Source organism: Marmota monax, unplaced genomic scaffold, assembly GCF_021218885.2.
Source record: "Marmota monax isolate L192 unplaced genomic scaffold, Marmota_monax_Labrador192_F-V1.1 WCK01_AAM20220418_F8-fsc00061, whole genome shotgun sequence".
Lineage (NCBI taxonomy): Eukaryota > Metazoa > Chordata > Mammalia > Rodentia > Sciuridae > Marmota > Marmota monax.
In genome coordinates this window covers 7950393-7977590 of record NW_026695230.1, presented here as the reverse complement: position 1 = coordinate 7977590, position 27198 = coordinate 7950393, and the positions used below count along the sequence as shown (strand labels likewise).

Below are 27198 nucleotides of genomic sequence, written 5' to 3'. Positions count from 1 at the left end.
CCAAGTTTTAGACCCACCTCCCCTCTTAGAGGCCTGTGTGACTTTTAGCTACTTTAATCTCTCTGATCTTCAGTTTTATCATCTATAAAATAAAGATATCTGCATCATGAAGCTGTCATAAGGCTCATGTAAGATGTGAAAACCCTTAATAAGAATCAAAGTATTATAAAATGTAGGGATGGATGGGCACAGTGGTGCATACCTGTAGTCCCACAACTCAGGGGGCTGAGGAAGATTGCAACTTCAAGGCAGCCTCAGCAACTTAGCCCCTAAACAACTTAGTGAAAGCCTGTCTCAAAATAAAAAAGGACTGGGGATGTAGCTCAGTGGTAAAATGTCCCTGGGTTTAATCCCCAGTGCCAAAAACAAACATTGAATTTTATTATTTAAAGTAATAAATTAAATAATTGTCACATGTAACAAATCAGTTATAATCACTTTTATAATCAATGTTAGCTTTACTTTTCAAAGCAACCTTTTAGAAAAATCAATAATTATCTCTCTTAGTTTCTTTAAATCCATTATTCTCAACCTTTTTTCAATATTTACGTCCCTGAAATTTCAACTTTCCCATCAATAACTGGGACACATGTGAAGAATCAATGTCCTAATCTCAGGACTAAATACCAAGACCACTCTCTAGGGTTTCAAACAATCAAACTGTACTGGAAAGCAATCCTTTTAACATCTCAATAGTAACTGTACTATTTCCATAGAGGAAGAAAAAATTCTAGATAGATTTTGATGACTTATAAGAAAAGGGAAAGAGGGGAATAGGAAGAGTAGCAGAATACAATAGACACTAATATGGCTGTATGTATAAACGTGGCTATAAAACCAATGTGATACTGCAATCTGTACACGTGGAAAAAAAAGAATTCATACTCCACTTGAATCAAATGTATGATATGTCAAGATCATTGTAATGTTTTGAGCAACTAATAAAAAAAGAAAAGAAAAGGGAAAGAGAAAACCAGGCTGTCTTAGTCTGTTTTGACTGCTATACCAAACTACTATAAACTGGGAAGCTTCTAAAGAACAAAATTTATTTCTCACAATTCTAGAGGTTGGGAAATCCAAAATCAAGGTGCTGGCAGATTTGGTTTCTGGGGAAAGCCTGCTTCTTGATTCACAGACAGCAGTCTTTTTACTGTGCCCATATATAGTGGAAGGGCAAGAGTCTTTCTCAGGCTGCTTTTAATAAGGGCACTAATCCTATTTATGAGGACTTTTGCAAAGAGCCTACCAAAGGCCCCACCTCCTAATGCTATCACCTGGTGATCAGAACTTAACATATGAATGGGGGGGGGGTTACAAACATTTAGACTATAACACAGGCTGTCAGAAAACTCAAGGACAAGACAGTATGTAAGTACAAATGTAACCCTGAACTATATAAGTGAAAGTAACAATGGGTGAAGGCATCAATCCATGAAAAACTAAAATGGAAAGAGGAATGGAACAGGGATTATTACTCAAGGACACAGAATAATCTAGAAATGCATTAGAGGAAATGTGTGAATATTCATTCTTCAAATTATTAAATGTGATTAAAATAGGGACTCTGAGAAGGTTCAATTATCCTGTATTGGGGTAGGTCTAATCTAATCACATTGGTCCTTAAAAACAGAGAACCTCTACCAGCTGCAGTTAGAGGGAGATTTGCCTACGGAAGAATGCTGGCTTTGCAACATTGCTGGCTTTGAAGATGGAGAAAGGAGACCAAGAGTCAGGGAATTTGGGTTACCTCTAGAAACTGAAAAAGGGAAAGAAAAAGTAGCCCCCACCCACATTGTTCACGAAGGAAAAAGACCTGATGACTCATTTATTGGAACTCAGTTAAACTTATAAGCTACAGAAAAATTTAATGGACTTCTAGCCTACAAACCGTAATACAGTAAACTCGTGTTTTTTTAAAACCAGTAAGTTTTAATTTGTTATAGTAGCAATAAAAATATAACACACAGGTGCAGTAGTGCACAGCTGTAATCCCAGTGACTTGGGAGGCTGAGGTAGAAGAATCAAAAGTTCATGGCCAGCCTCAGCAACTTATCGAGGCCCTAAGTAATTTATTTTAGCAAGACTCTAAGCAACTTAGGGAGATCTCTTCTCAAACTGAAAAATAAAAAGGGTTGGGGATGTAGCTCAATGGTAAAGTACCCCTGGGTTCAATCCACAGTACCAACCATACCTCCACCTCACCCCCAAAAAAACCTCAAAGCTAGGCCTATGGGCAATTCTGTAATCCCAGCAATCCAGAGGCTGGTTTTGGCAGAAGGATCCCAAATTGGAGGCCAACCTTGACAGCTTAACAAGACCCTATCTCAAAGGGCTGGGGATATGGCTCAGTGGTAAAGTGCTCCTGGATCCAATCCCCAATTTTGGGGGGCGGAAAACTAATACAAAACACACTGTATTGAATTAACTTAAATTTCCTCAGACCTCAAATCACAAGTGGTTAAAAATCAGAAAAAGAAATTAAAAATTATGATTTTTACTGTTCTTTAGGATCAAGAAATTAATAGTTCAAAGAAGGCAGCAAAAATTAGAGAATATTATTCTTACCGTAGGTATCCATGGAATATTTGAAATGTGGGAAAAACATATTTACATTCTTTAGTTCTTCCACAGTTAGATCCCTGAACTTGTACTGAGAAGAAAAAAATGAGCATGTAATAAAAATTAATCTATGAGTAAGAAAACAATTATAACTAACACTTAACTGAACATTTACTACATGCTAGGCCCTAGAACATTATAAACATGAATGCTGATCCAGTCATGACCCTAAGAAGTAGTTGGGCTTACAAATGCTCTTTTTCCCTGCCTTTTCTTTTGCAGTACTGTGGATTAAACCCAGGGGCACTTTACCACTAAGCTACATCCCAGCCCTTTTTATTTTTTGTTTTGAGACAGGGTCTTGGTAAATTGCCAAGGCTGGTGTCTAGGGATTCTCTTGCAGCAGCCTCCCAAATCACTGGACAATGCACCCAGCACAACTGCTCTATTTTATAGAAGAAAGGGAAATCTAGAGAAGTAAAGTAATTTGCTGAGTCAGATAGCAAGTAAAATATTGAAGCCAGAGCTCAAAGCCGGGACTTGGGCCTTTAACTGCTAAATCAAACTGCTTCCAAATATCTTCTGAAGTCTAAAAGAGATAGCGCAGAAAGAATTACCTATCACCACTATTCAAGATCCAGTTGTCAGCCAGGCAGAATATCACATGCCTATAATCCCAGCAACTCAGGAGTGTAAGGGAGGAGGATTAGAAACCCCAGGCTAGCCTGGGTGATTTAGAAAGACCCTGTTTCAAAATAAAAAGGGCTAGAGATACAGCTCAGAGGTAAAGTGCTCCTGGGTTCATTCTCCTGTACTGCAAGATCCACTTCTCTTTTCTGAATACTTCATTCACTTGAGACATGATTTCGCATCCCATACTTCTTGACCTGCATCCTGGGTTTCAAGGGAAAACAAGCCAGCATGATATCACATGTTTGTAATCCCAGCAATTTAGGAGGCGAAGGCAGGAGTGCCGCAAATTCATGGCCAGTCTGACTTAAAAGGGGCCCTGTCTCAAAAAGAAATGGAGATCTAGCTTAGTGGTAAAGCACCCAAATGTTCAATCTCTAATATCAAATATGAAAGAAAACAAAACAAAAACAAAGGGAAAACAAAAGCATGCAAGCATTTACTGTTATGTTAAGTGAACTACCTCCTCATTTATGAAGAAGTCCTCCCAGAAATACTATCTTGGTTACCTTGTGGGCAAAATCATTTCATTTCTTTGAACTTATTCTGCAAAGAGAAATAATACCCACTCCTGAGACTTGTGAAAGGATTAAGTGAAATAAAAAAAGAGAGGATATATTAATATTCTGTAAATAAAATACTTAGAAATAAATTCAACATGGTACAAAATTGAAACAGAAAACCTTGTTGAAAGAAATAAAATAGACCTATATAAATAGAAAGACATCCCATGTTTGTGGATTAGATTATTATTAAAATGGCAATATTCTCCAACAGATTCAACACAATCCCTATCAAAATGTAAGCTAGCTTTTTAAAATAAAAATTTGCAAACTGATTCTAAAATGCATATGGAAATTTAAGGGGCTCAGAATGGTCAAATCAGTCTTGAAAAAGAACAAGAAAGCTGAAGGATTCATGCTCTTATCAAGATAGGCTATAATCCAAATGAGACAGTAACAAGCATTGGAGAAGATATGGAGAAATCAGAACTTCCATACAAATACACCTCTGCTAGTGATAAAATGGTGTTGCTACTTTAGAAAAGCAGTGAGAACTGCTCTTCAAAATATTAAATATTGAGTTATCAAATGATCCAGAAATTCCACTCCTAGGTATGTACCCAAGAAAAATGTAACCATATCCACATAAATAATGGAATATAATTGATCATACCAGCTTCATTCATAATAGCAAAAACAATCCAAATGCCCATCAACTGATGGATTTATCCAATAAAATGTGGATAAATTCATAAAGTGGAATGCTCAGTCATTAAAGGAACAAAGTACTGATACATGGATGAACCTTGAAAACATTATGCTAAGCGAAGGAAATCCAGTGCAAAAAATCAAACATCATATGACCTATGTATATGAAATATTCAGATTAGTCAAATCCATAGAAACTGAAAATAGATTAGTGTATGTTTAGGATTGGGGGAGATTGAGAGAAAGTGGGGAATGACTGTTAATGGATCTTGTTTCTTCTCTGAGCCTTAAATTTTTCATTAGTAAAAAAGATTTCTAGAAGTTACAGGGTTTTGGGTCTAATGTCTAAGTCTTTGATGCACTTTGAGTTGACTTTTGTGCAGGGTGAGAGATAGGAGTTAAATTTCATTCTTCTACATATTGATTTCCAGTTTTCCCAGCACTGGTTGTTAAAAAGACTATCTTTTCTCCACTGTATGTTTATGGTGCTTTTGTCTAGTATCAAGAAAACTGTATATATGTGGGTGTATCTTTATGTCTTCTATTCTATTGATCTTCATGCCTGTTATGGTGCCAATATCATGCTATTTTTGTTACTATAGCTCTGAAGTATAATTTGAGGTCCAGTATTGTGACGCCTCCTGCTTCACTCTTTTTGCTAAGGATTGCTCTGGCTATACTGGGTTCTTTCATTTTTCCAAATGAATTTCAGAACTTCCTTTTCTAGTTCTGTGAAGAATGTCATTGGAATTTTGATGGGGACTGTGTTGAATCAGTGTAGTACTTTTGGTAGCCATTTTAACAATATTAATTTTACCTAACAACATGGGAAGGCTTCCTATCTTTTAAGGTCCTCTTCAGTTTCTTTCTTTATATTCTATAGTTTTCACTGTGGAGATCCTTCACTCTTGTGTTAGATTGATTCCCAAGAGGTTTTTTTTTTTAGGTTTTTGTGAAGGGGGGATTATTTTCCTAATTTCTTTTTCTGCAGATTCCTCATTGGAGTACAGAAATGCGACTGATTTATGAGTGTTGACCTTGTATCCTGTTACTTTGCTGAATTCATTTATGAGCTCTAGAATTCTTTTGGTGGAGTTTTTTGGATCTTCTAAATATAGGATCATGTTGTCAGCAAACAGAGAAAATTTGAACTCTTTTTTTCCTATTTGTATCCTTTTCATTTCCTTCTCTGCCTGAGTTTCAAGGACTATCTTGAATAGCAGTGGCGAAAGTGGGTATTCTTTTCTTGCTTCTATTTTTAGAGGAAATACTTTCAGTTTTTCTCCATTCAGTATGAGGTTGGCCTTAGGTTTATCATTTATAGTCTTTACAATGTTGAAGTAAGTTCTTTCTATGCCTCATTTCTCTAGTGTTTTAAACACGAATGGATTCTGTACTTTGTCGAATGCTTTTTCTGCATCTACTTAGGTAATTATGTGATTCTTGAGGTTGATATGTTTATGTGGTGAATTACATTTACTGATTACCATATGTTGAACCAACCTTGTATCCCTGGGATGAAACCCAAAATTAGACCAGAAACCCTGCAGCTGCTAAAGATGTAGGCCCAACACTCCAGTATGTTGGCACAGGAACTGACTTCCTTAACAAGACTCCTAAAGTGCAAGAAATAAAATTAAAAATCAATAAGTGGGATTGTGTCATATTGAAAAGCTTCTGAACAGCAAAGGTAACAAAAGCATGAAAAGAGAGCCTAGAGAATGGTAGAAGATTTTTGCCGCCTACTCCTCAGATAGGACATTAACATTCAAAATATACAACAGCCACCTACTCCTCAGATAGGACATTAACATTCAAAATATGCAACAAACTAAAAAGGTAACACACAAAAATAAATAAATAACTAAACAAATACTTCTCAAAAGGAGAAATACAAATGGTCAACAAAATATGAAAAAATGTTCAACATCTCTAGCAATTAGGAAATTTAACTCAAAACTATCTCACTCAAGTCAGAATTGCTGTTATCAAGAATAATAAATGTTGGCGAGGATGTAAGGAAAAAGGTGCACTCATACATTGCTGGTGGGACTGCAAACTGGTGCACGGGAAAGCAGTATGGAGATTCCTCTAAAAACCTGGAATGGAACCACTATTTGCCCCAGTTAGCCCACTCCTCAGTATATACCCAAAGGACTTAAAATCAGCATACTACAATGATGCAGCCACATCAATTCACAAGAGCCAAGCTATGGAACAAACCTAGGTGCCTTTCAGCAAATGAATGGATAAAGAAAATGTGGAACATATACACAATGGAATATTACTCAGTCATAAAGAAGAATGGAACTATGGCATTTGCCAGTAAATGGATGGATCTAAGAGACTATCATGCTAAGTAAAATAAGCCAATCCCTAAAAACCAAGACAAATGTCCTCTCAGATATGTGGATGCTAACACACAATATGGTGAGGGTAGAGAACAGAAGTTCATTGGATTAGACAAAGGGGAATGAAGGGAAGGAAGTAAGGAGGAGAGTAGGAAAGACAGTATAATGAATCAGACATAACTTTCCTATGTTCATGTATGAATATACGTGACCAGTGAAACTTCATATCATGTACAATCACAAGAATGAGATCCTAATTAGAATAAGTTATATTCCATGCATGTATGTCAAAATGCACTCTACTGTCATGTATATCTAAAAAGAACAAATAAAAATAAACCCAAACAAATATACTCAAAAAAAAAAAAAAAAAAAGAACAAATAAAAAAGTGAAAAAAAAAATACAAATAACAATGTTGGTGAGGATGTGGGGAAAAAGGTATACTCATACACTGTTGATGGGAGAGCAAATTAGTGCAACCACTCTGGAAGCATTATGGAGATTCTTTAGAAAACTAGTAATGGAACCAGCAATATGAACCAGCTATCCCACTCCTTAGTATATATCCCAAAGATTTAAATCAGCATACTGCAGTGTTGCAGCCACATCAATGTTTATAGCAATTAAAAAAAGTCCAAAGGGCTGGGTATGTGGCTCAAGCGGTAGCGCGCTCGCCTGGCATGCGTGCGGCCCGGGGTTCAATCCTCAGCACCACATACAAACAAAGATGTTGTGTCCGCTGAAAACTAAAAAATAAATATTAAAATTCTCTCTCAAAAAAAAAAAAAAAAGTCCAAGGTTGAATGTTTTCTCTGATATGCAGAAGGGAATTCAAAATAAGGGATCAGAGAGAGATTAAAAAAGAAAAGGAAAAGAGAAAAAAGAAAAAGGGAGAAGGAATTTCATCAAAATGAGGAAATATCATTAGAATAGATGAAGGGGATTGAAAGAAGAAAAGGGAAGAACAGTGGAATGTGAAAAGGAAAAGGGAAGAACAGTGGAATGAATCTGACTGAACTTTTATATGTGCATGCATGGATGTGGCACAGTGGGTCCCAGCATTGGGTATATCCACAGGACACTAATATAAAAAAAAAAAAAAAGTAAACCGTAAATAGTTTAAAGAGAGATTTCTGGAGTGGAGGGAAGACAGGGGAAGGCAGTGCTGGGGACTGAATTGGAGTGGGTTGTATTACATGCTTTTGTGATTATGTCAGGGTGTCCTCTGGTATTGTATATAACTAAAAAGAATTTTTTTTAATTTAAAAAAGATATACTTGGCCAGGCATGGTGGCACGTGCCTGAATACCAGTGGCTCAGGAGGCTGAGGCAGGATTGCAAGTTTGAAGCTAGCCTAAGCAAAAGCGAAGAGCTAAGCAACTCAGTGAGACCCTGTCTCTAAAGAAAATACACAATTGGGCTGGGGATGTGGCTCAGTGGTTGAGTGCCCCTGAGTTCAATCCCCAGTATCAAGGGAAAAAAAAAAAAAAGATATAACTTAACTGCCTATCAGCTTCTTCAATAGTATGCATGAGGATCTCATAATTAACATGTAAAAATGAGATATTAAAAAAATATGAATGCAAATAGTAAGTAGAGGCAGGAAATTATCAGTCAACATAAAGCATATCCAAATTACAGAAAGGCCTTCTTGAGGAACTGAGTCTAATAATAATATAAATTCCTCTATTTTACTTCCACCCTTAAGAAAATCTTTGTCTCCATTTTCCTTTGTTCCAGTTCAACCAAAGCTTTTTTTTAAACAATTCTTCCCATAGAGGACATTGATCATCCTCCCCACATTAACACTTGGTAGTACCAGGCATGGTGTTGCACCCTTATAATTCCAGCTACTGCGGAGGCCTAGGCAGGAGGATCCCAAGTTAGAGGTCAACCAGGGCAACTTAGCCAGACTCTGTCTTAAAATAAAAAGTAAAAAGAAGCCAGCTGTGGTGGCTCGCCTGTAATTCCTGCAACCTGAGAGGCTGAAGCAGGAGCCTGATGGTAAGTTTTGAGGCCAACCTCAGCGACTTGGCAAGGTCCTAAAACAACTTAGAAAGACCCTGTCTCAAAAATAAAAAGTAAAAAGGACTGGGGATGTGGCCCAATGGTCAAAATCCCCTGGGTTCAATTCCCAATACCCCCAAAGAATAAATAAACAAAAAGGGGCTAGGGAAGTAGCTCGGCTTAAAGCACCTTGGGTTCAATCCTCCAGTATGGGGGAGGAAGGGAACCAACCAAACAACAGAATAACTTGGTAGACTGGTTCTTTTAATTTAACATTCTCCAAAGAGGGGACAGAAAGGGTAGTAATTTTAAGAATGATGATACTTCTCTTCCTAAAAGATTTACATCTTTCACAATAAATAAACTCATTCAAATTAATTACATAAATAATTTCAGTCTTGGGGCTTCAAAACCTCCCAGAGGTGTGCAAAATGCCCCCGCAAAAGAGAAGTCAGGCAGGTTCAACAAAATAGCTCATGTGTATGACTTCTGCACAGGGAAATATTAAGAATCACTTAAGGAGGACACTCCTGAAAATGAGAATTTTCTCAGACTGCTAACTGGTGGGGTCTAAGAGGTCAGTGGTGCCTTTAATCTTCTCACTGTAAACACACTAGTCAGGCACCAGATTTCTGGATCACTCCTCCCATCCTCAACCTTTCAACATTAAAAGGATCTTTCCTGGGCTCTGTCTTCATACTTGTATCTACTCAGGTCTATCATTCAGCTATTCAGCATCTATGCTGCTGTCAGGCATAGCGCTAGGTGAAGGGCATAAAAAAAGCGCAGTGCCTGCCTTCAAAAGAGCTCACAACAGTAGAAAAAAATGTAAATAATTACTCCACAAAGTGGTAACATGTTTTTGAAAGCAGATGAGAGGAAGAAGTGAGTCAGACTTCCAGCAGTGCCTGAGTCTTAAAAAAGGATGAGGAAAAAGAGCAGGCCATTTCAGCAAAAAGGCGTGATCACAGGGACAGTGTGTGCTGGGGCTGTTTGAGGCCAGCAAAGACCGTAGCTGAGAAGCACTCTTGCGGGTAGAAACTGGGGAGCAGTGAGTAGAGCGAAAGCCCAGGCCTTGGTGGGGCAAGGTGGCCTCAGATCCCGTGGCCTCCCAGGGGTCGCTGCTCACAGCCGGCTTCAGACCAGTGGGTCTCAGCTCCAAACCGAGTAACGCGAGGCGCGGCAGCCCGGTCAGGGGCGGTGACACCCTCCCTCCCGATCCCCGAGTCCCAGACTCAGCCCAGCAGGCTGCCCACACCTTGCCTAGCAGCCGTCTCACATTCTCGCAGTCGAACTCCATCTCTAGCCAGATCCCGGAGCACGGTTCCAGGACCCCAGCCCCAGTACCTTCTTCCGCAACCTCTCCACGACGGAAGCCGCGGAGGTCCAACCTTGCCTAGCAGTCTAAGGGCCCGCCCCTTCCCAGACGAAATTCCAGCCGCATTCAACGCCGCAGGCTCAGCTGGGACTCCGCCCAGAGGCTGAAGCGCGGAGCAGTCAGGTAAGGAAAGGGCGGCTAGAACCGCGTGGGCTGAAAGCGAACCTCCCGCAGCTTGCTGGAAGGAAACCCAGACAGTTCTGAAAAGAGGAGTAGGAAGGACTTGTGTAGAGGTAGCAAAAGACATAGAAGCAACACGCGATTTTGTAGAAATGTGTTTAATTCAACCGAGTACCAGAAAAAAATCAAGACCAAAAATTGTAGTAGGATATGAGGAGGAAGAGGTAGTGGAAATTTAAAAGCTAAATTTCAAAGAGTAGAAAGGGAAAACAGGAGGAGTCTTGTCAGGTAACAGATAAGAGTGAAGGTAATGCAGCATGAGGGAAAGAGTTTGAAGTAGTTCCTTTTTTTTTTTTTTTTTTTTTTAGGACTTTTGCCAAAACTGTTAGTGGTTGAGAGAGAAAAAACCCTGTTGGAGGGAGGGCAAAAGTTTGAAAACTAGAGAGGGAGGAGATGAGTGGATACAGTCGTCTGGAAGAGGAAGGTGAAGAATAGATGGAGAATACTATAATTTTCTGGTGTTATTCAGTCTCCTTGACTTGTGAGGCTACTTATCTGCCCTGAACCCCTGACTTGAGGCGCTGGGGCTAAAAAATTGTAGTAGCTGGCTATTGTAGTTATCAAGAGGTTTGTTAGTCAGGAGGGTGATTGTATTTATAGGAAGAGCCAAAAGTAGGGATGTTGTGACTCAATAAGGAGAAGACAGTGAAAAGCTGGAAGGAGCATTTCTTAACCCATTTAGTGCCAACTTTTCAGTTCTGTGAGTATGCCAATGAAATTGACACAGGTGCATTGACACAAAGGTGTGGTGAAGAATAAAAATTTTAAATGATAGGATAAAGAAGACCAGGGTATATCTCATTGAGAGGTGAGGAGATGAGTGTTCAATTAGAGGGCAACCACAGCAAAGTCCCATGACAGGAATGTGTTTGGGGAGGCTCAAAACAACAAGGAGGCCCAAATGGCTGGAATAAAATGAAGTAAGAAGTGAGCAAGCAGAGATGGAAGTCAGAGAAAAAAAGCAGGAAGGAGAGATGGTTTACATAAGCGATTCTTATGTGGTCTCAGGTAACAACCTCTGTATCACCTGGAATGTGTTAGAAATGCAGTTCTTTTTTAAAAAAATCAATTTTATCAATAGACACAAACATTATATATATTTATTGTATACAACATTTTGTTTTGAAATATGCATGCATTGTATATTTCAGTGTATATTCTTAGAAATTAATGGTGAAGTCATTTCTAAGACCCCACTTCCACTCCTGATTTATTTAATCAGAAACTCTGGGGATCCCCAGCTATCTGTTTAAACAGATTTCCAGGCGATTCTGAGGTCATATCAAAGAGCCACTGTGGGGCTTTGTAGACAATTTTCAGGACTGTGGTTTTTCCCTCCAGCCAGAGACCATCAGGAACACACCTGTGTTTAAACAAAGTGGATTTATTACTCCTTGAAATGAGGGGAAAAGTATTGTGGGGAACCATTGGGACAGCTCAGTAAGAGTGTTAGAAAGAAACTATTACAGGATCTGGGTAACTTGGGGAAGGTTTTAAGGAAACAAATCTTCACTCTGGATTGTATCCTGTCAGAAAGCAGGGACATTTCTGTGACTGGAATATCTCAATAAATATTATCTGTAAGATGAACAAAATAGGGTGAGGATAAAGCCACAATTGATAAAGAAACATCAGTCAATTTTATTAGAGAGAGGAGAATGTTTGGTATTACATAGATTACACAGTGACCTTGTTCTTGTCTTTGTTCAAACAAAATTAAGTGGCCCTGCTGTGTCTCACTTTCTCATGATCTGAGTGACTATGTTTGGGTTGGTGTTCTGTGAAATGGTTTATGTGCAACAGAAGAATAACCTGGCAGCTGGGTGCAGTGGTACATGCTTGTAATCCCAGTGGCGCGGGAGGCTGAGGTAGGAGGATCACAAGTTCAAAGCCAAGTTCAGCAAAGTAGCAAGGCCCTAAGCAACTTAGTAGGACCGTGTTTCAAAATTAAAAATTAAAAAACGGTTGGAAATGTGACTTATTTTTTAAGTGCCTCTGGGTTAAATCCCCAGTACCAAAAAAAGAAGACGAAAGAACAACCTGACCTCTCTATGAATGCCAGGCCAGCTTCTAGCAATACTGAGGTCTACCTATTGTCAGACCAGCTCCCTGATGTTAGGGTTTTGTTTTTTTTTTTTTCTTTCTCGGGCTTTCATTTTGACAGAAAGAAAAGCCACTGGAAGGTTTTGAACACAATGATTTGACTTAATTAAGTTTTTGTTTTCTGTATGTGTTGTGCTGGGGATCAGACCTCAGTGCCTTGCACATGCTAGGCAAGCACTTGACCACTGAGCTACATCCCCAGCCCTTCTGATTGTATAAAAGTGCACTCAGCCAGATCAGATACACCTTAGAAATAGTAGGACTTCCAGGGGCTCCACAGTTTAACGAATCCTGTCAGAAATCTATTAATCAAGGAAAAGGTTAGCAGCAAGACCTGAACAAGTTTCTTTCATCTTTTATAAAACAGCCTTTTATGGAAGTGGCCTTCCATCCAAAACACCAGTTCTCTTCTAATATAGTCACTATGAATACTGTTTGTGTGTATGTGTGATTTCCTTTGTGGAAGGTACAAGAGTTTAATGGGTTTTATCTTAGTTAATCTTTATAAAAACTTATGACCTGGAAAGAATTAGTACATCAGTTTTACTAATGATGAAATTAGTGTTATATTACCTGTTTTCTTGTTTCTGAGATCCATTTTTTTTTCCCCAAAGGCACCAGGGATGTTTAAGCACCGAGCCATATCCCCAGCCCTTTTTGTTAAAATTCTGATTTGTTATACATGATGGCTGAATGCAATTCATTTCATATTACACATACAGAACACAATTTTTCAAGACACTGGTTTGTACATAAAGTATTTTCACACCATATGTGTCTTTTACATGTACATAGGGTAATGATGTCTAATTCATTCCACCTCCTTACCCCCTCCTTTCCCCTCTCTCCCCTTTGTCCTATCTAAAGTTCCTCTATTCCTCCCATGCTCCCACACCCCAGTCGCCATTATGCATCTGCATCCTCATATCAAAGACATCATTCTGCCTTTGTTTTTTTTTTATCCCAAGCCTTTTTTATATTTTATTTAGAGACAGGGTCTCACTGAGTTGCTTAGGGCCTTGCTAAGTTGCTGAGGCTAGCTTTGATCTCATGATCCTCCTGCCTCAGCCTCCCTAGCTGCTGGGATTACAGGTGTGTGCCACCATGCCCAGGCTCTGAGATCCATCCTTTTAAGTAAAAGGTGTATTAATATGATAGCTTTGGGGTGGAAGAAAAAAAACTACAAAATTAAATATGAGTACTGACTTTAATAGGTATATTTATTTCAAAAGAGCTTGAGTATGAAAAAGTGTGCATCTTAAAATAGAATATATGTAGTGTAATAAGCTTCATTTTACAGACAGGGAAGCCAAAGACTCAGGTTAAATTATTGTATGTAATGTCAAAAAACATATTCCTAATCTATGTATTATACCGCCTTTTATTGTGTGAAACTGTGATGAGATTGTGATTGGTAATAATTTAGAGTATAGTACCTGTCTACCGTACACGAGGCCCTGGGTGGGTTCAGTCCTTACCACTGTAAATAATAATTTAGGAAGTCTGAACTGTGTGCCTGTTGACATTTAGTTACAAAAAGAAGGTATATAATACAAATTTATGCTTTTTGAAGCCACCCTCTGACTTCTAGATTGGCCACCCTCTCTCCTGAAACGGGTGCTATTAGATCTCAGCAGGCTGAAACATTCAGTCTTCCCCAATTACATTTTATTCTTCCTTGCCTCATGCCTTAGTGCCTGCTAGAATATTTGATTGTACTAGAGTACCTGTCTACCTTCATTTCCACTTTCTTTCACTTTCTTTCTATCCACAAAGACTGTGAGGCCCTGTAGAATAGAAGTCACATTTCATTCATCTCTATGTTCCCAGTGCCTTATATGTTTGAATATATGCATTTATTAATTCTACTAATATTTAGTAAGCAGATATAAAGAGAACTTCAATAGAAAGTTTGCTGAATGAAAGAAAGCGTAGGGAAATAAATGTATATTGTATTAGTTCTTTTTTATATTTATTTTTTAGTTGTAGTTGGACACAATAACTTTATTTATTTATTTTTATGTGGTGCTGAAGATTGAACCCATGGCCTCACACGTGCTAGGCGAGTGTTCTACCACTGAGCCACAACCCCAGCCCTATATGTATTAGTTCTCAGCCTTGTCTGGGCTTCACACTTTTAAGAAATCTGTTGGAGGGCTGGGGATGTGGCTCAAGCTGTAGTGCGCTCGCCTGGCATGCGTGCAGCCCGGGTTCAATCCTCAGCACCCATATAAACAAAGATGTTGTGTCCGCTGAAAACTAAAAAATAAATATTAAAAAATTCTCTCTCTCTCTCTCGCTCTCTCTTAAAAAAAAAAAAAAAAAAAAAAAGTCCAAAGTACCTCCAGACATTTGGGGAGAACTATTAAAAAAAAAAAAAAGAAATCTGTTAGAAAATATAGACTTGCCCTAAAATTGTTTATGCTTATGTATACCATTAATTTTGTGTCTAATTTCTGAAATATTCATGATTTCACAGAAGGCCACTAGACCCAGCTTTAAGAAATTCAAGTGTAGTTGGAGGGGAGTCTAATTGGTTCATAATTTTTTGGCATAGTAGTCTGAAGTACCTTTAACTCCATAACCCCACTTTGGGGAATCTGTCTTATGGAAATAAAAATAACCAGGATATATGTATAAAAGTGTTAATTATGTTAAAAGAAAATAAATCCTCAAACTAAAAAATGGGAAAGTTTTTTGACATTCTCTGTCTTTCTTTGAAGATTTAGAAAAATCACAAGAATGGCTTGTTTAAAATTAGAATTTGTTTCTTGATACTATGCTTTTTAAAAAATTTTTTTTTAGTTGTTGATAGATCTTTTATTTTATTTATTTATATGCAGTGCTGAGAGTTGAACCCAGTACCTCACACATGCCAGGTAAGTGTGCTACTGCTGAGCCATGGCCACAGTCCCTTGATACTATTCTTTTGGTCTCAGTTACTTGCATAATTATTGGCCTTGTGAAGACATATCTATAGGGGATGAGACCTTGTTACTGCAAATATCACAGGTGTATCCATATCATATTATGCTTCTTAGGTGTTTGGAGCTTGTTATTCTTTCATTGACTAGCATATTCTTTTTTTTTTTTTTTTTTTAATATTTATTTATTTTTTAGTTCTTGGCGGACACAACATCTTTGTATGTGGTGCTGAGGATCAAACCTGGGCCGCACGCATGCCAGGCGAGCGCGCTACCGCTTGAGCCACATCTCCAGCCCCTGACTAGCATATTCTTCACCTCAGGCTATCCTTTCAAAAATATCCTTTATTACAACCTCTGTGGCTTTGTTTTTATACTTTGTGAAATGACATACTGCAATCTTTCTTGCTTTTCTTAATCTGTTTCTTTTTGTAAGGTTTTATGCAGCCTCTCCATGCTTTGTCTGAATTGGCCATACTCTTTATTACTGTGTTGCTTCTTTGCTAAGGAAAAAAAATGAAAATGTTAAGAGAAATTCAACTAAGAAATTTTGCTTTTAATAATCATAGCAAAAATTGGAAAAATGGAAATGCATATGATATTAGTTATTAATGTATTACCTTTTGATCCAAATCCACCGTTTGCTTCTTGTTCTGCCATAATAGAGCTGGACCCTATAAGCAATTCTGTTTTGATAAGTGGACATGAGGGCTCTAGGGAAGATGCTGAAGGACACAGGGCTTTCTCTTCCTAGATCTAGCATGCTTGTTTTCTTCTTAGTTCAACTATGTGGCTGACAGTGGCATTTATGGGTACATCTAGTGGTTCTCATCCCCAATGAGTGTCATGGCCCTCTGTGAACAGCTTCCACATCCCTGAAACAGTTTGCCAGTGAGTTCCACGAGCTCACCCCAGGGCAGCTTCCTGGTACATTCTACTGCCACATCCCCAGTTTCTCAATGATGCTCAGTAATTCTGACAGAACCCACTCTGGAGGCTTCCTGAAAATTCTACCATCACCTCAAAGAGTGAGTAGTTCCCTCCTTCCTAGATTTGGCTTGCAGCAGCTCATTGGACCTCTCTACCATTTCATTGGTCATGGCCACTATGACTTCTCAAATTTTAGGTCCCAGCTCCAGAAGGGAGGGGACTTTTCCAAATTTATTTCTTAGATGGGTACTGTACACTAGAGATAATGGCTGCTCTCTCTATGCTGTTCTTGTAATAAGTACTGCTTTCTATCCCTTCCATAGTTAATCTCTTACTCCTAGTTAATATTTATTTTTATTAAACATCCCTGTTCAAATTACTGTGTGCTTTATTAAACATTTTCTTTTCAGATTACTGTCCTATCTCCTGGCTGATCCTTAACAGAGTAAATCATTGAAAAAAGATGAAATAAACTAGAATACTATGCAGGAATTAAAAAAGAATAAATCAGGCTTTTGTGAAAGACCAACTGCTATAGGAATTGCCTCTCTCCATAAATATATAGAAAATTTCACAAAACGTATGAAATAATTATTTACAGACCTTGTACTTGAAGCAGCACAAGACTGTGATCTCTGAAAGATACAAATGAAGCTAGCTCTACAATTTCCCCAGCCTGGAGGCAGTTTTCAGACTATAGTACAGAGAGGGATACTCAAAATGAGAGTCTTGCTGAGTTGAAGAGAAAGATAAAGAATACAAATGAGGCCAGAGTGCCAGAAATTTGCAGGATGGAGTTCTGAAAAGAGGGATCTCCACAAATAACTCTGGAGATTTTTACAGGGGCCTTCAAGAGGCTTTGGCTGAGTTCTGTCTGCACATACATGGAATAAAATACAATTAGGCCTGGAAAAGAATCACCAAAAGCAGTAGGCCAACACTTCTTAGAATTCCTTAAGTTCTGGGAGTTGTAGAAAATTCCACAGAATGGAAGATCTAATATAATAGGCTTCAGAGAGAAGAACAGACATATCTCAGTAGTGTAGGTAATTAACAGACATATCTCAGTAGTGTAGGTAATTAATCCTATAGTAAGACTGCTCTTGGCGTTCCATAACAAAGCTTACAAACAAGCTTCAGAAGATCTTAGAACAAAGTCCAACACTCTTGTAAGGAATACAACAGAATCCAGTAAAATTCAACATGTTCAAAAGTTAACAGGTATTTTAAAAAGCAGGAAATATCCCATCAAGAACCTTTTTTTTTTCCTTTTTGGTTTTTAAGTTTTGTATGCTGAACAGCCCATGAACATTTGTACATATATATATTTGTCTCAATCTTCTCATTTCTAGCATTTCTTGAAGGTAACTATTTTCTTGACTCTTTTTTTAAGGACTAGGGTTTTTGATTAGTATACCTTGGTTTTATTTTTTGTTTTGTTTCATATTATTTTTCTCCTAATTCCCTTGATTATCTTCTTTTCTTTTCTTTCCCTAACAGTCAAATTCTACTGTTCTTTCACTCTTCCTTTTACTCTTTACTACTATTCTGTCTCATCCTCTCTCTTAATTATTACATCCTACATGTCTGCATTCTCTTCACCTTTTGAAATAGCAAACCCTTTTTGTAAACATAATATCTGTGACCCTGAACCAAAATTTCAAAAAACAATGGATAACTTCTATACCATTTCTGTTTATATTGCCAGCTAACATTGTAGATGCCAAAAAAGGAAATAAATATTTAGTTTAATGCTGAATATTGATTGCATTGCTTGTTATTATTATTTGTCTTCCCCTAAGGTATTAGAAAACTTCAGGAACACTATAAATTCACAGGGTAGAAGCTCTGCCACATCAGATTCTTATTGATAAATGGGTAGACATACAAACAGCTCAAAAAGCAAGGGAACAACCCATCCCCCCAAAATAAAAATACCTCATTAACAATCCAATGAGATCACAGTGGAGGAAATATCAGAGAAGGAATTTAGAAAGTTCATAGTTAAACTGATATGTGATGTAAAAGATGAAATAAGGAGTGAAATCAGAGAGAAAAATCCAAAAAGTGAAAGATCTCTTCAATAAGGAGATAGAAATCCTAAAGAAGAATCAATTGGAAATTCTCAAAATGAAGGAATCAGGAAATCAAATTAAAAACTCAGTGGAGGGGCTGGGGTTGTGGCTCAGCAGTAGAGTGCTTTCCTAGCACATGCAAGGGTATTGGTTCAATCCTTAGCACCACATAAAAATAAAATAAAGGAATTGTGTCTAACTACAATGAAAACAAAATTTTAATTAAAAAAATCAATGGAAAGCATCACTAGCAGACTAGACTACTTAGAAGATAGAGTTTCAGGCAATGAAGAAAAAATATATAATCTGGAAAATAAAGTTGACCATGGAAAAAAGACGTTAAGTGACCATGAACAGAAATTTCAAGAAACATTGGAATACATGAAAAAGAGCATCAAGATTTATCAGAATGGATGAAAGCTTAGAAATAAACCAATGAAGAAATATCACAAAATTTCCCAGACCTTAAGAATGAAATGGAAAATCAAATACAGGAGGCTTACAGGACTCCAAACATACAAAATTACAACAGACCTACACCAAGGCACATCATTATAAAAATGCCCAACCTACAGAATAAGGATAAAATTTTAAAGACTGCTAGAGAAAAACAACAGGTCACATTCAGAGGGAAAACAGTCCAGATATCAGCTGATTTCTCAATCCAGACCCTAAAAGGTAGGAGGCCTTAGAATTACATATACCAGGCCCTCAAAGAAAATGGATGCCAACTAAGAATACTATATCCAGCAAAATTAAGCTTCAGATTTGATGATGAAATAAAAACATTCCAAGATAAACAAAAGTTAAAAAAGAATTCACAACTGGAAAGCCTGCACTACAAAACATATTCAATAAAATATTTCATAAAGAAGAAATGAAAAATAAAATTGAAAACTAGAAAAGGGAGAAACTACACTAGAAGAGTAGTCAATCAAAGGAGAAATTAATTGAAATTAAAAACCAGAAATAAAATGGCAGAGAATAAAAATTATTTCTCAATAGTAACATTGAATATAAATGGCCAAAATTCATCAATCAAAAGTCATAGATGGGCTAATTGCATTAAAAAACAAGACCCATCAACATGCTGTGTCCAAGAGACTCACCTCATAGGCAGAGACTAAAGGTAAAAAGGTGGGGAAAAAAACATATCATTCCCTTGGATTTCGTGAACAAGCATGGGTTTCTATCCTCATATCAGATAAAGTGGGCTTCAAGCCAAAGTTAATCAGAAAGGCCAAAGAAGGTTATTTCATACTGCCTATGGGGATTATACATCAACAAGATATAACAATCATAAATTTTTATGCCCCAAACAATGGAGCATTTATGTACATCAAACAAACCCTTCTCAATTTCAAGAATCAAATAGACCACAACATAGTACTACTGAATGACTTTAACACTCCTCCATCATGACTGGATTGATTGTCCAAATAAAACCTAACCAAAGAAGATATAGAACTAAAAAATACGATTAATAAAATAGACCTAACAGACATATATAGAATATTTCATTCATCAATGAATGAATACACTTTCTTCTCAGCAGTACACAGATCATTTTCTAAAACAGACCACATCTTAGGCCACAAAACAATGCCTAGCAAATACAAAAGAAAATAGAGATAATACCTTGGATTCTATCAGATTATAATGGAATGAAATTAGAAATCAATGATATAATAAAAAAATAGTAGCTACTCTGACATCTGGAGACTAAATAATGTGTTACTTAATGATCAATGCATAGCAGAAGAAATCAGGGATGAAATAAAAAAAATACTTAGAGGTAAATGAGAATAGCAACAAAACATCAAAATCTCTGGCACACTATGAAGGTGGTTCTCAGAGGAAAGATCATAGCATTGAGCTCATTCATAAAAAAAAAAAATGAAAGTCACCAAATAAATAACCTAACATTATATCTCAAGGCCCTGGAAAAGACCAAATCAACACTAAAAGCAGTAGAAGACAGGAAATAATTAAAATCAGAGACAAAATCAAGAAAATTGAAATCAAAAAATTCAAAAATATCAACAAAACAAAAAATTGGTTCTTTGAAAAAATAAACAAAATTGATAAGCCCTTATCCATGCTAATCAAGAGAAAGAAGAAAAAACTCAAATTTCTAAAATTTGTGAAGAAAAGGGAAATATCACCACAGATACCAGAGGATAATCAGAAACTATTTTGAAAATTTATACTCCAATATGTTGAATAGAAGTGGTGAAAGAGGGCATCCTTGTCTTGTTCCAGTTTTTAGAGGTAATGCTTTCAGTTTTTCTCCATTTAGAATAACGTTGGCCTTGAGTTTAATGTATATACCTTTTACAATATTGAGGTGTTTTCCTACTATCCCTAGTTTTTTTAGTATTTTGAACACAAATGGATGCTGTATTTTGTCAAATGCTTTTTATGCATCTACTCAGGTAATCATTTGATTCTTGTCTTAAGTCTGTTGATGTGGTAGATTACATTTATTGATTTCCATATGCATTCCTAGAATGAAACCTGCTTGGACATGGTACAGTCCAAGAATGTTTAGAATGTTTTATATGCGATTGCCAGTATTCTATTAAGAATTTTTACATCTATGTTCATCAACATAGTCCTTGAAACTCTAGCCAGGGCAATTAGGCAAAAGTATGAAATTAAAGGGATACAGTAGAAAAAAAAAAAGAACTCAAACTATCCCTATTTGTTAACAACATGAATCCTATAAACTTTATCAGAAAACTTCTAAAACTCATAAATCAATTCAGCAAAGTAGCAGGGTATGAAATTGACACCCATAAATCAGTTGTGTTCCTATACACCAATGATGAATCAGCTGAAAGAGAAATTAAGAAAATCATCCCATTCACAGTAGCCTCAAAAAAAGAAAAAAAAAAATACCTGGGAATCAGTCTAACAAAAGAGGTGAAAGACCTGTACAATGAAAATTACAGAACACTAAAGAAAGAAATTGAAAACCTTAAAAGATAGAAAGACTTCTCATGTTCTGAGATAGGCAAAATAGTATAATCAAAATGGTCATACTACTACCACAAGTGCTATACAGATTTAATGCAATTCCTATTTAAATCACAGTGCAGTTCTTCATAGCAATAGAGAAAGAAATCATTAATTCATTTGGAAAAATAAGAGCCCAAGAATAGCCAAAACAATCCTTAGTGAGAAAATTGAAGCTGGAGGCATAATAATACCAGACCTTAAATTATACTACTAAACTATAGTAACTAAAGCAGCATGGTATTGGTACCAAAACAGACATGAAGACCAATGGAATAGAATAGAAGACACAGAGACAAACCCACATAAATACAGTTATCTCATACTAGACAAAGGCACCATAAACCTACATTGGAGAAAAGACAGCCTCTTCAACAAATGGTGCTGGAAAAATTGGAAATTCATATGTAGCAGAATGAAACTGAACCCCTGTCTCTCACCCTGCACAAAACTCAAGACTTAGGCATTAGATCAGAAACCCTGCATCTACTAGAAGAAAATGTAGGCCCAACACTCCATCATGTCAGCTTAGGAACTGACTTGCTCAGCAAGACTCCTAAAGCACAAGAAGTAAAATCAAGAATCAATAAATGGGATAGTATCAAACTAAAAAGCTGCTTCACAGCAAAGGAAACAATCAGTATTGTGAGGAGAGAGCTTACAGATTGGGAAAAAAAATCTTTGCCACCTGTACCTCAGATAGAGAATTCATCTCCTAGATATATAAAAATCTCAAAAAAAAAAAAAACAAAAAAAAACCACAAATAGCCCAATCAACAAGTAGGCAAAGGATTAAACACATTTCAAAAGGAATACAATGGTCTATATACAAATGGTCAACAAATATATGAAAATTTTCAACATCTCTAGTAATTAGGAAAATTCAGATCAAAATATTGAGATTTTTCTCATTTGAGTCCAAATGGCAATAATTAAGAATACAAGTAACAATATCAGCGAGGATGTGGGGAAAAGGTACACTCATATATTGCTAGTGGGACTGCAAATTGGTACAACCACTCTGAAAAGCAATATGGAGATTCCTTAGAAAACTTTGACCCAGTTATCCCACTTTTTTTTTTTTGAGAATTTTAATATTTATTTTTTAGTTATCGGCAGACACAACATCTTTGTATGTGGTGCTGAGGATCGAACCCGGGCCACGCTCATGCCAGGCGAGTGCGCTACTGCTTGAGCCACATCCCCAGCCCCCAGTTATCCCACTTTTGACCCAGTTATCCCACTCCTCAGTATATAACCAAAAGACTTAAAATCAACATACTACAGTGACAGCCACATCAATGTTTATAGTGGCTCAGTTCACAGTAGACAAGCTGTGGAACCAACCTAGGTGCCCTTCAACAAATGAATGGATGAAGAAATTGTGGTATACACACACACAATGGATTATTACTCAGCCATAAAAAAGAATGACTTTATGACATTTGCCAGAAAATGGATGGAGGAGACTAAGGGAAATAAGCCAATTAGTCTAAGGGAAATAATTAAAAAAAAAACCCACAAAGATTGAATGTACTTTCTGATATGTTTATGGTAACCCACAACAAGGGAGGAGGGAGGGAAAGAATAGAAGTTCAGTAGATTAAACAAATGAGGGTGCAGGGAAGGGAGTGGGAACAGGAAGAGGAAAGACAGAGGAATGAATTTGGCTTTCCTGTGTACACGTATAAATACACCACAGTGAATCTCCACATCATGTACAATCACAAGACTGGAATCCTAATTAGAATAAGATGTACTCCATGTTTATATAAATATGTTGAAATATATCATCATCTATAACTAAAAAGAACAAATTTTTTAAAAAGCTGCAAAGTAATGTATCAAATAGTGGTGAGAAAACCTTCCAAGATGGGAAGGAGGTGTTGTGGTGACAGAAAATAGATCTATCATATACGTAGAACTCATTTTGCTTCATTCACAGGCGTCATGGATCAGGCAATACACCTTTCCAAATCCCTAGGATTAGAATGTAGGGGTTGCACAGCTAGGCAAATGTTGTACCGCTGAGCTATACCTCCAGCTCTGTCTCTAATATTAAGACACCCCCCCACTTCCTCACAAGCCGATGTGTCCTAAGTCTTGGCAGGATCTTAAGCACCAGCTGTATACCCTAGTACAAGTCACGTAGGCTCTCTACACCTCAGTTTTCTCATTAGCAAAATGGGGTTAATAGTAATATTTACCTCACAGTGCTTCTATGAGATAATGTATACAAAGAGATTAGTTTGCTGCTTAGCTACTGGTCAGGGGAAGCATCTCTGGTGTGTTTTGAGTCTTGTCCATGTGATTAATGATGTCACAATGCCCTACTAGACTTCTCCATTAGGGAGTTGCGGATCCTTTGGAGCCAAGGAATGGAACTGACATGCAAGATCTCTATCAACTGAAGGTTTCATGAGCACGCTCCTTTGCCAAGATTTTGGTGAATAGTCTCTCACTGTGCGATTATATTTTAGAAATTATTTTCCTTTTTATCATGATTGTGCTTGGCTGGGTGCTTTTTGTTGGACTTGCATGTTACATGGGCACATTTCCAGAGTTTGTAGTAAGTAATGACTTTATGTGTAAATCCCTGGTAGCCACCTCTGGCTCTGCCTCACACCTCCATCTGGAATTTCTGACCAAATTGGAGAGAGCTGAGGTCTCACCACTAATTAGAAATCAGGATGTGATGGGAACAAAGTTAGTTTCCCAGGCTCCTCCTCATCTCATTGGGACACTCTTCTTTTAAGTCCTTTTTGGTTTCCCCTTCTTTCTTGAAATGTATAAGGGGTCTGCTGGAGACAGTGCCTAGCTTCTGGATTTTAAGACAAGTAGATCATGAGTTGCTGGTAGGAATAGGGACCATGAGGACTTGGGGGACCATTCAGCAGTGCTTCCAGTCACCACCCAGAGTTACTTACCTACAAGGCCAACAAGTAGAGCCATCTTGATCTTTAAATTTCTTTCTGACTCAGCCTCCACCTCTAAAGTGGAAACAGAAGTGGCCCATTCGTGAGAGCAAGGCACGACGGAGGAGCCGGGCTTTGGAGGAAGATCTGTCACTGTAAGTAGGTGGTCAGATTTGTTGGGCTGGGTTTCCAGAGAACTCTAGCACTGGAGTCTCCTCGGAGAGAGTTTGATCTCCTGGAAAATAGAGTAAACCATAGAAGGGGAGATCATTTGAGGTGTATGGTGGGGAAAGAGGACTTGGGGAATACTATGAGGCCAAAATTCAGGTATAAGTATCCTTTCGTTTTGTTGTGATTTTTTGCTATTCTGGAGATAGAATCCAGGCCTTTCACATACTAGGCAAGTGCTCTGCCACTGAGCTACATCCGAGCCCTATAGGTATTGCTCTTGAAGATGATTCCCATTTACTTATTTTCTCCTCACAAATACTGTACTATCTTGTACCAACTCACCCCTCCTCCCTTCTTTCCTCATTCTTTGCCTCATGCTCCCTTCCCTTTCTTTCCCTTCCTCACCCCTCCCCTCTCCTCTTCTTCCTTCCTTCCTTAGGATCAAACCCAGGGATGCCCTTTTTATTTTATTTTTGAGATAGGGTCTCACTAAGTTTCTGAGGCTAGCCTCAATCTTGCTGTTCTACTGCCTCAGCCTCCTGAATTGCTGGGATTACCAGCATGCACCACTGTGCCTAGCTTGTATCAACATTTTAAACCACCTTTTTGGCAGATCATAAAACTAGAGAACATGAACTTGAGTTCAAGTTCTAACTTTGCCACTTATTAGCTATGTGACCTTGGGGAAGTTTAATTTCCTTGAACCTCAGTTTCATCATCTGTACAATGGGAGATATCTCAGTATCTTAACTATTTTTGTAAAAATTACATATGGGAATTCATGTAAGTATTTAATGCAAAACCAGACAATTAACATTTAGTAAAATACTAACTTAACAACTAAGTAAAATAATGAACTAGTAAACAAAGATTTACTGATGATAGTGTCCTCAGGCATTTACCCAAGGCCAGCTCAATGATGAGGGAAGGATTCAAGCCTCTCATATTCATTCCACTAGACCAGACTGCCTACAGAAAATATTAAATGGACATATCACTTTCAGCAAACCATCTCCTAGGTTTCTTGCATCCTATTGTTTGTTTTTTTTTGTTGTTGTTATTTTTTTTATGCCTCTCAAGAGTGGTTCCATTGATGGATAAACTTAACTCTTTGTAGTCTTATTATCCTGATCACACAGGAGCAGTGTTTTTGGAAGCACCCTGCCACCTTTTTTTTTAAGAAGGAAGAGGTGTCAAGCCCTAATCTTAGGTATATTAAGAGCAGGACACTTGGTGATTGGTTTTTCTTGTTGTTGTTGGTTTTTTGCTTGTTTATTTTGTTTTTTAATCCATCTGCCCCAGGATTTCCAAGAGAGCATTGGCCCAAAGCAGTCAGACCTTTGTGAGAAGCGTGGGGATGTGGATGGAAGAACTGAAAACATATTTAGCTGAGACATTGCCACATTGTGTAATCCTGACCAAATCACTTAAACAACTCTATGCCTATTTCTTCAGCTGTGAAATGAACATAATAGTCCATCTTTCTTGTCTTCTTTTCCCACGGTAGTTGTAAGGTTTATGCTGCATGATGAAAATTGCATTTCACAAAATGCAAGAATTTTCCTTTTTGAACAGCCTAACAATAGCATTAAAGTTAATTGCTCTGCTGGGGATGTGGCTCAAGCGGTAGCGCGCTCGCCTGGCATGTGTGCGGCCCGGGTTCGATCCTCAGGACCACATACAAACAAAGATGTTGTGTCCGCCTAAAACTAAAAAAAATAAATGTCAAAAATTTCTCTCTCTCTTAAAAGAAAAAAAAAAAGGTCAGGGGCTATAGAGCTGCCACTCTTTAAAGTTAATTGCTCATAGTATACCTAACCAGTTAATTCCCTCAGTAAATCCAGGATGGTTTTGTTTTGTTTTTTTGAATAGCAATTTTTTTTGTATCAGATTGTTTAAAGCTACCAGTTATATATTTTAGTATGCAATGAGTTGTTATTAAGGATGTGATGTTACTGAGATCCTAAACAGTCACTAGAGTATAAGGGCCCTTTTGATAAGGTTTCTTTGCTCCAACATATGTGGTGGCATCCTGGCCAACCATCCCATAGCTGTGCACTGTGATTTTTTTTTTCCCTAGTGTCACAGGGGCTGATGTCACAATTGGTGTCTGAGCCCTGCCCCCCAAAATGGCCATGGAGAGCCATTTTAGTTTAGAGTAGACCCCAGAGACCGTCAACCAGGAGCTGTCATGCTGGGCCATCCATCCTCTAGTCTCTAATGAAGACAGCCCAGTTCCCAGAACTCAGGGAATAGAACACTACCTTCCAGAACCACCCATTTCCCTAGGCACACACCACCAGCTGAGCAAGAAGCCCCACAATGATCGTTGTCTTATGGTTGCTTCTCATTGCAGGAACGATGTGGAAGGGATTTAAATATCCCCCAGGAGGGGTAAGTGTACCTTTGACTTTGTTCCTACTTTGAAGTGTATACCCCTAAGTAACAAACTAGGCATGAAAATCCAACTCTAGTAACTTTAGAAACAAATACTCTCTTCTTGTATTTTAAAAAAAAAAGTTAGCCAGGCACGGTGGCACATGCCTGTAAATCTCAGTGGCTCGGGAGGCTGAGGCAGGAAGACCGCAAATTCAAAGCCAACCTCAGCAACTTAGTGAAATCCTAAGCAATTTAGTGAGACCCTGTCTGAAAATAAAAGTAATATTTTTTTTTTAAAAGGGGAAA

At 37.7% G+C, this 27198-nt stretch overlaps 2 protein-coding genes across 11 annotated transcripts in view; one reads left to right on the top strand and one right to left on the bottom strand.

The window, feature by feature from the left end:
* Positions 1 to 10209, bottom strand: part of Uevld (UEV and lactate/malate dehyrogenase domains) — a 42452-nt gene extending 32243 nt beyond the window's left edge. The window contains exons 1-3 of one of the 5 annotated variants that reach the window (XM_046437968.2): positions 10078 to 10195; positions 3713 to 3795; positions 2566 to 2650 (exon numbers count right to left, since the gene is read on the bottom strand). In XM_046437968.2, coding sequence (XP_046293924.1) covers positions 2566 to 2605 — 40 coding nt within the window. In that variant the 5' untranslated portion in view covers positions 2606 to 2650; positions 3713 to 3795; positions 10078 to 10195. Of the gene's footprint in view, positions 1 to 2565; positions 2651 to 3712; positions 3796 to 5963; positions 6079 to 10077 lie in introns of those variants that run through there. The other 4 variants (XM_058577015.1, XM_046437965.2, XM_046437969.2 and 1 more) reach the window with 4 other exon arrangements.
* Positions 1 to 27198, top strand: part of Misfa (mitochondrial sheath formation associated) — a 63655-nt gene that overhangs the window by 33847 nt on the left and 2610 nt on the right. For 3 of the 6 annotated variants that reach the window (XR_009226138.1, XR_009226139.1, XR_006850346.2), the window contains 4 exons: positions 10109 to 10320; positions 15324 to 15359; positions 24409 to 24497; positions 26870 to 26907. Coding sequence is in view for 1 of the 6 variants with exons in the window: in XM_058577016.1 (XP_058432999.1) it covers positions 23928 to 23996; positions 24409 to 24497; positions 26870 to 26891 (180 nt within the window). In the remaining 5 variants the exon portion in view is untranslated. Of the gene's footprint in view, positions 1 to 10108; positions 10321 to 15323; positions 15360 to 15600; positions 23997 to 24408; positions 24498 to 26869; positions 26908 to 27198 lie in introns of those variants that run through there. The other 3 variants (XM_058577016.1, XR_009226141.1, XR_009226140.1) reach the window with 3 other exon arrangements.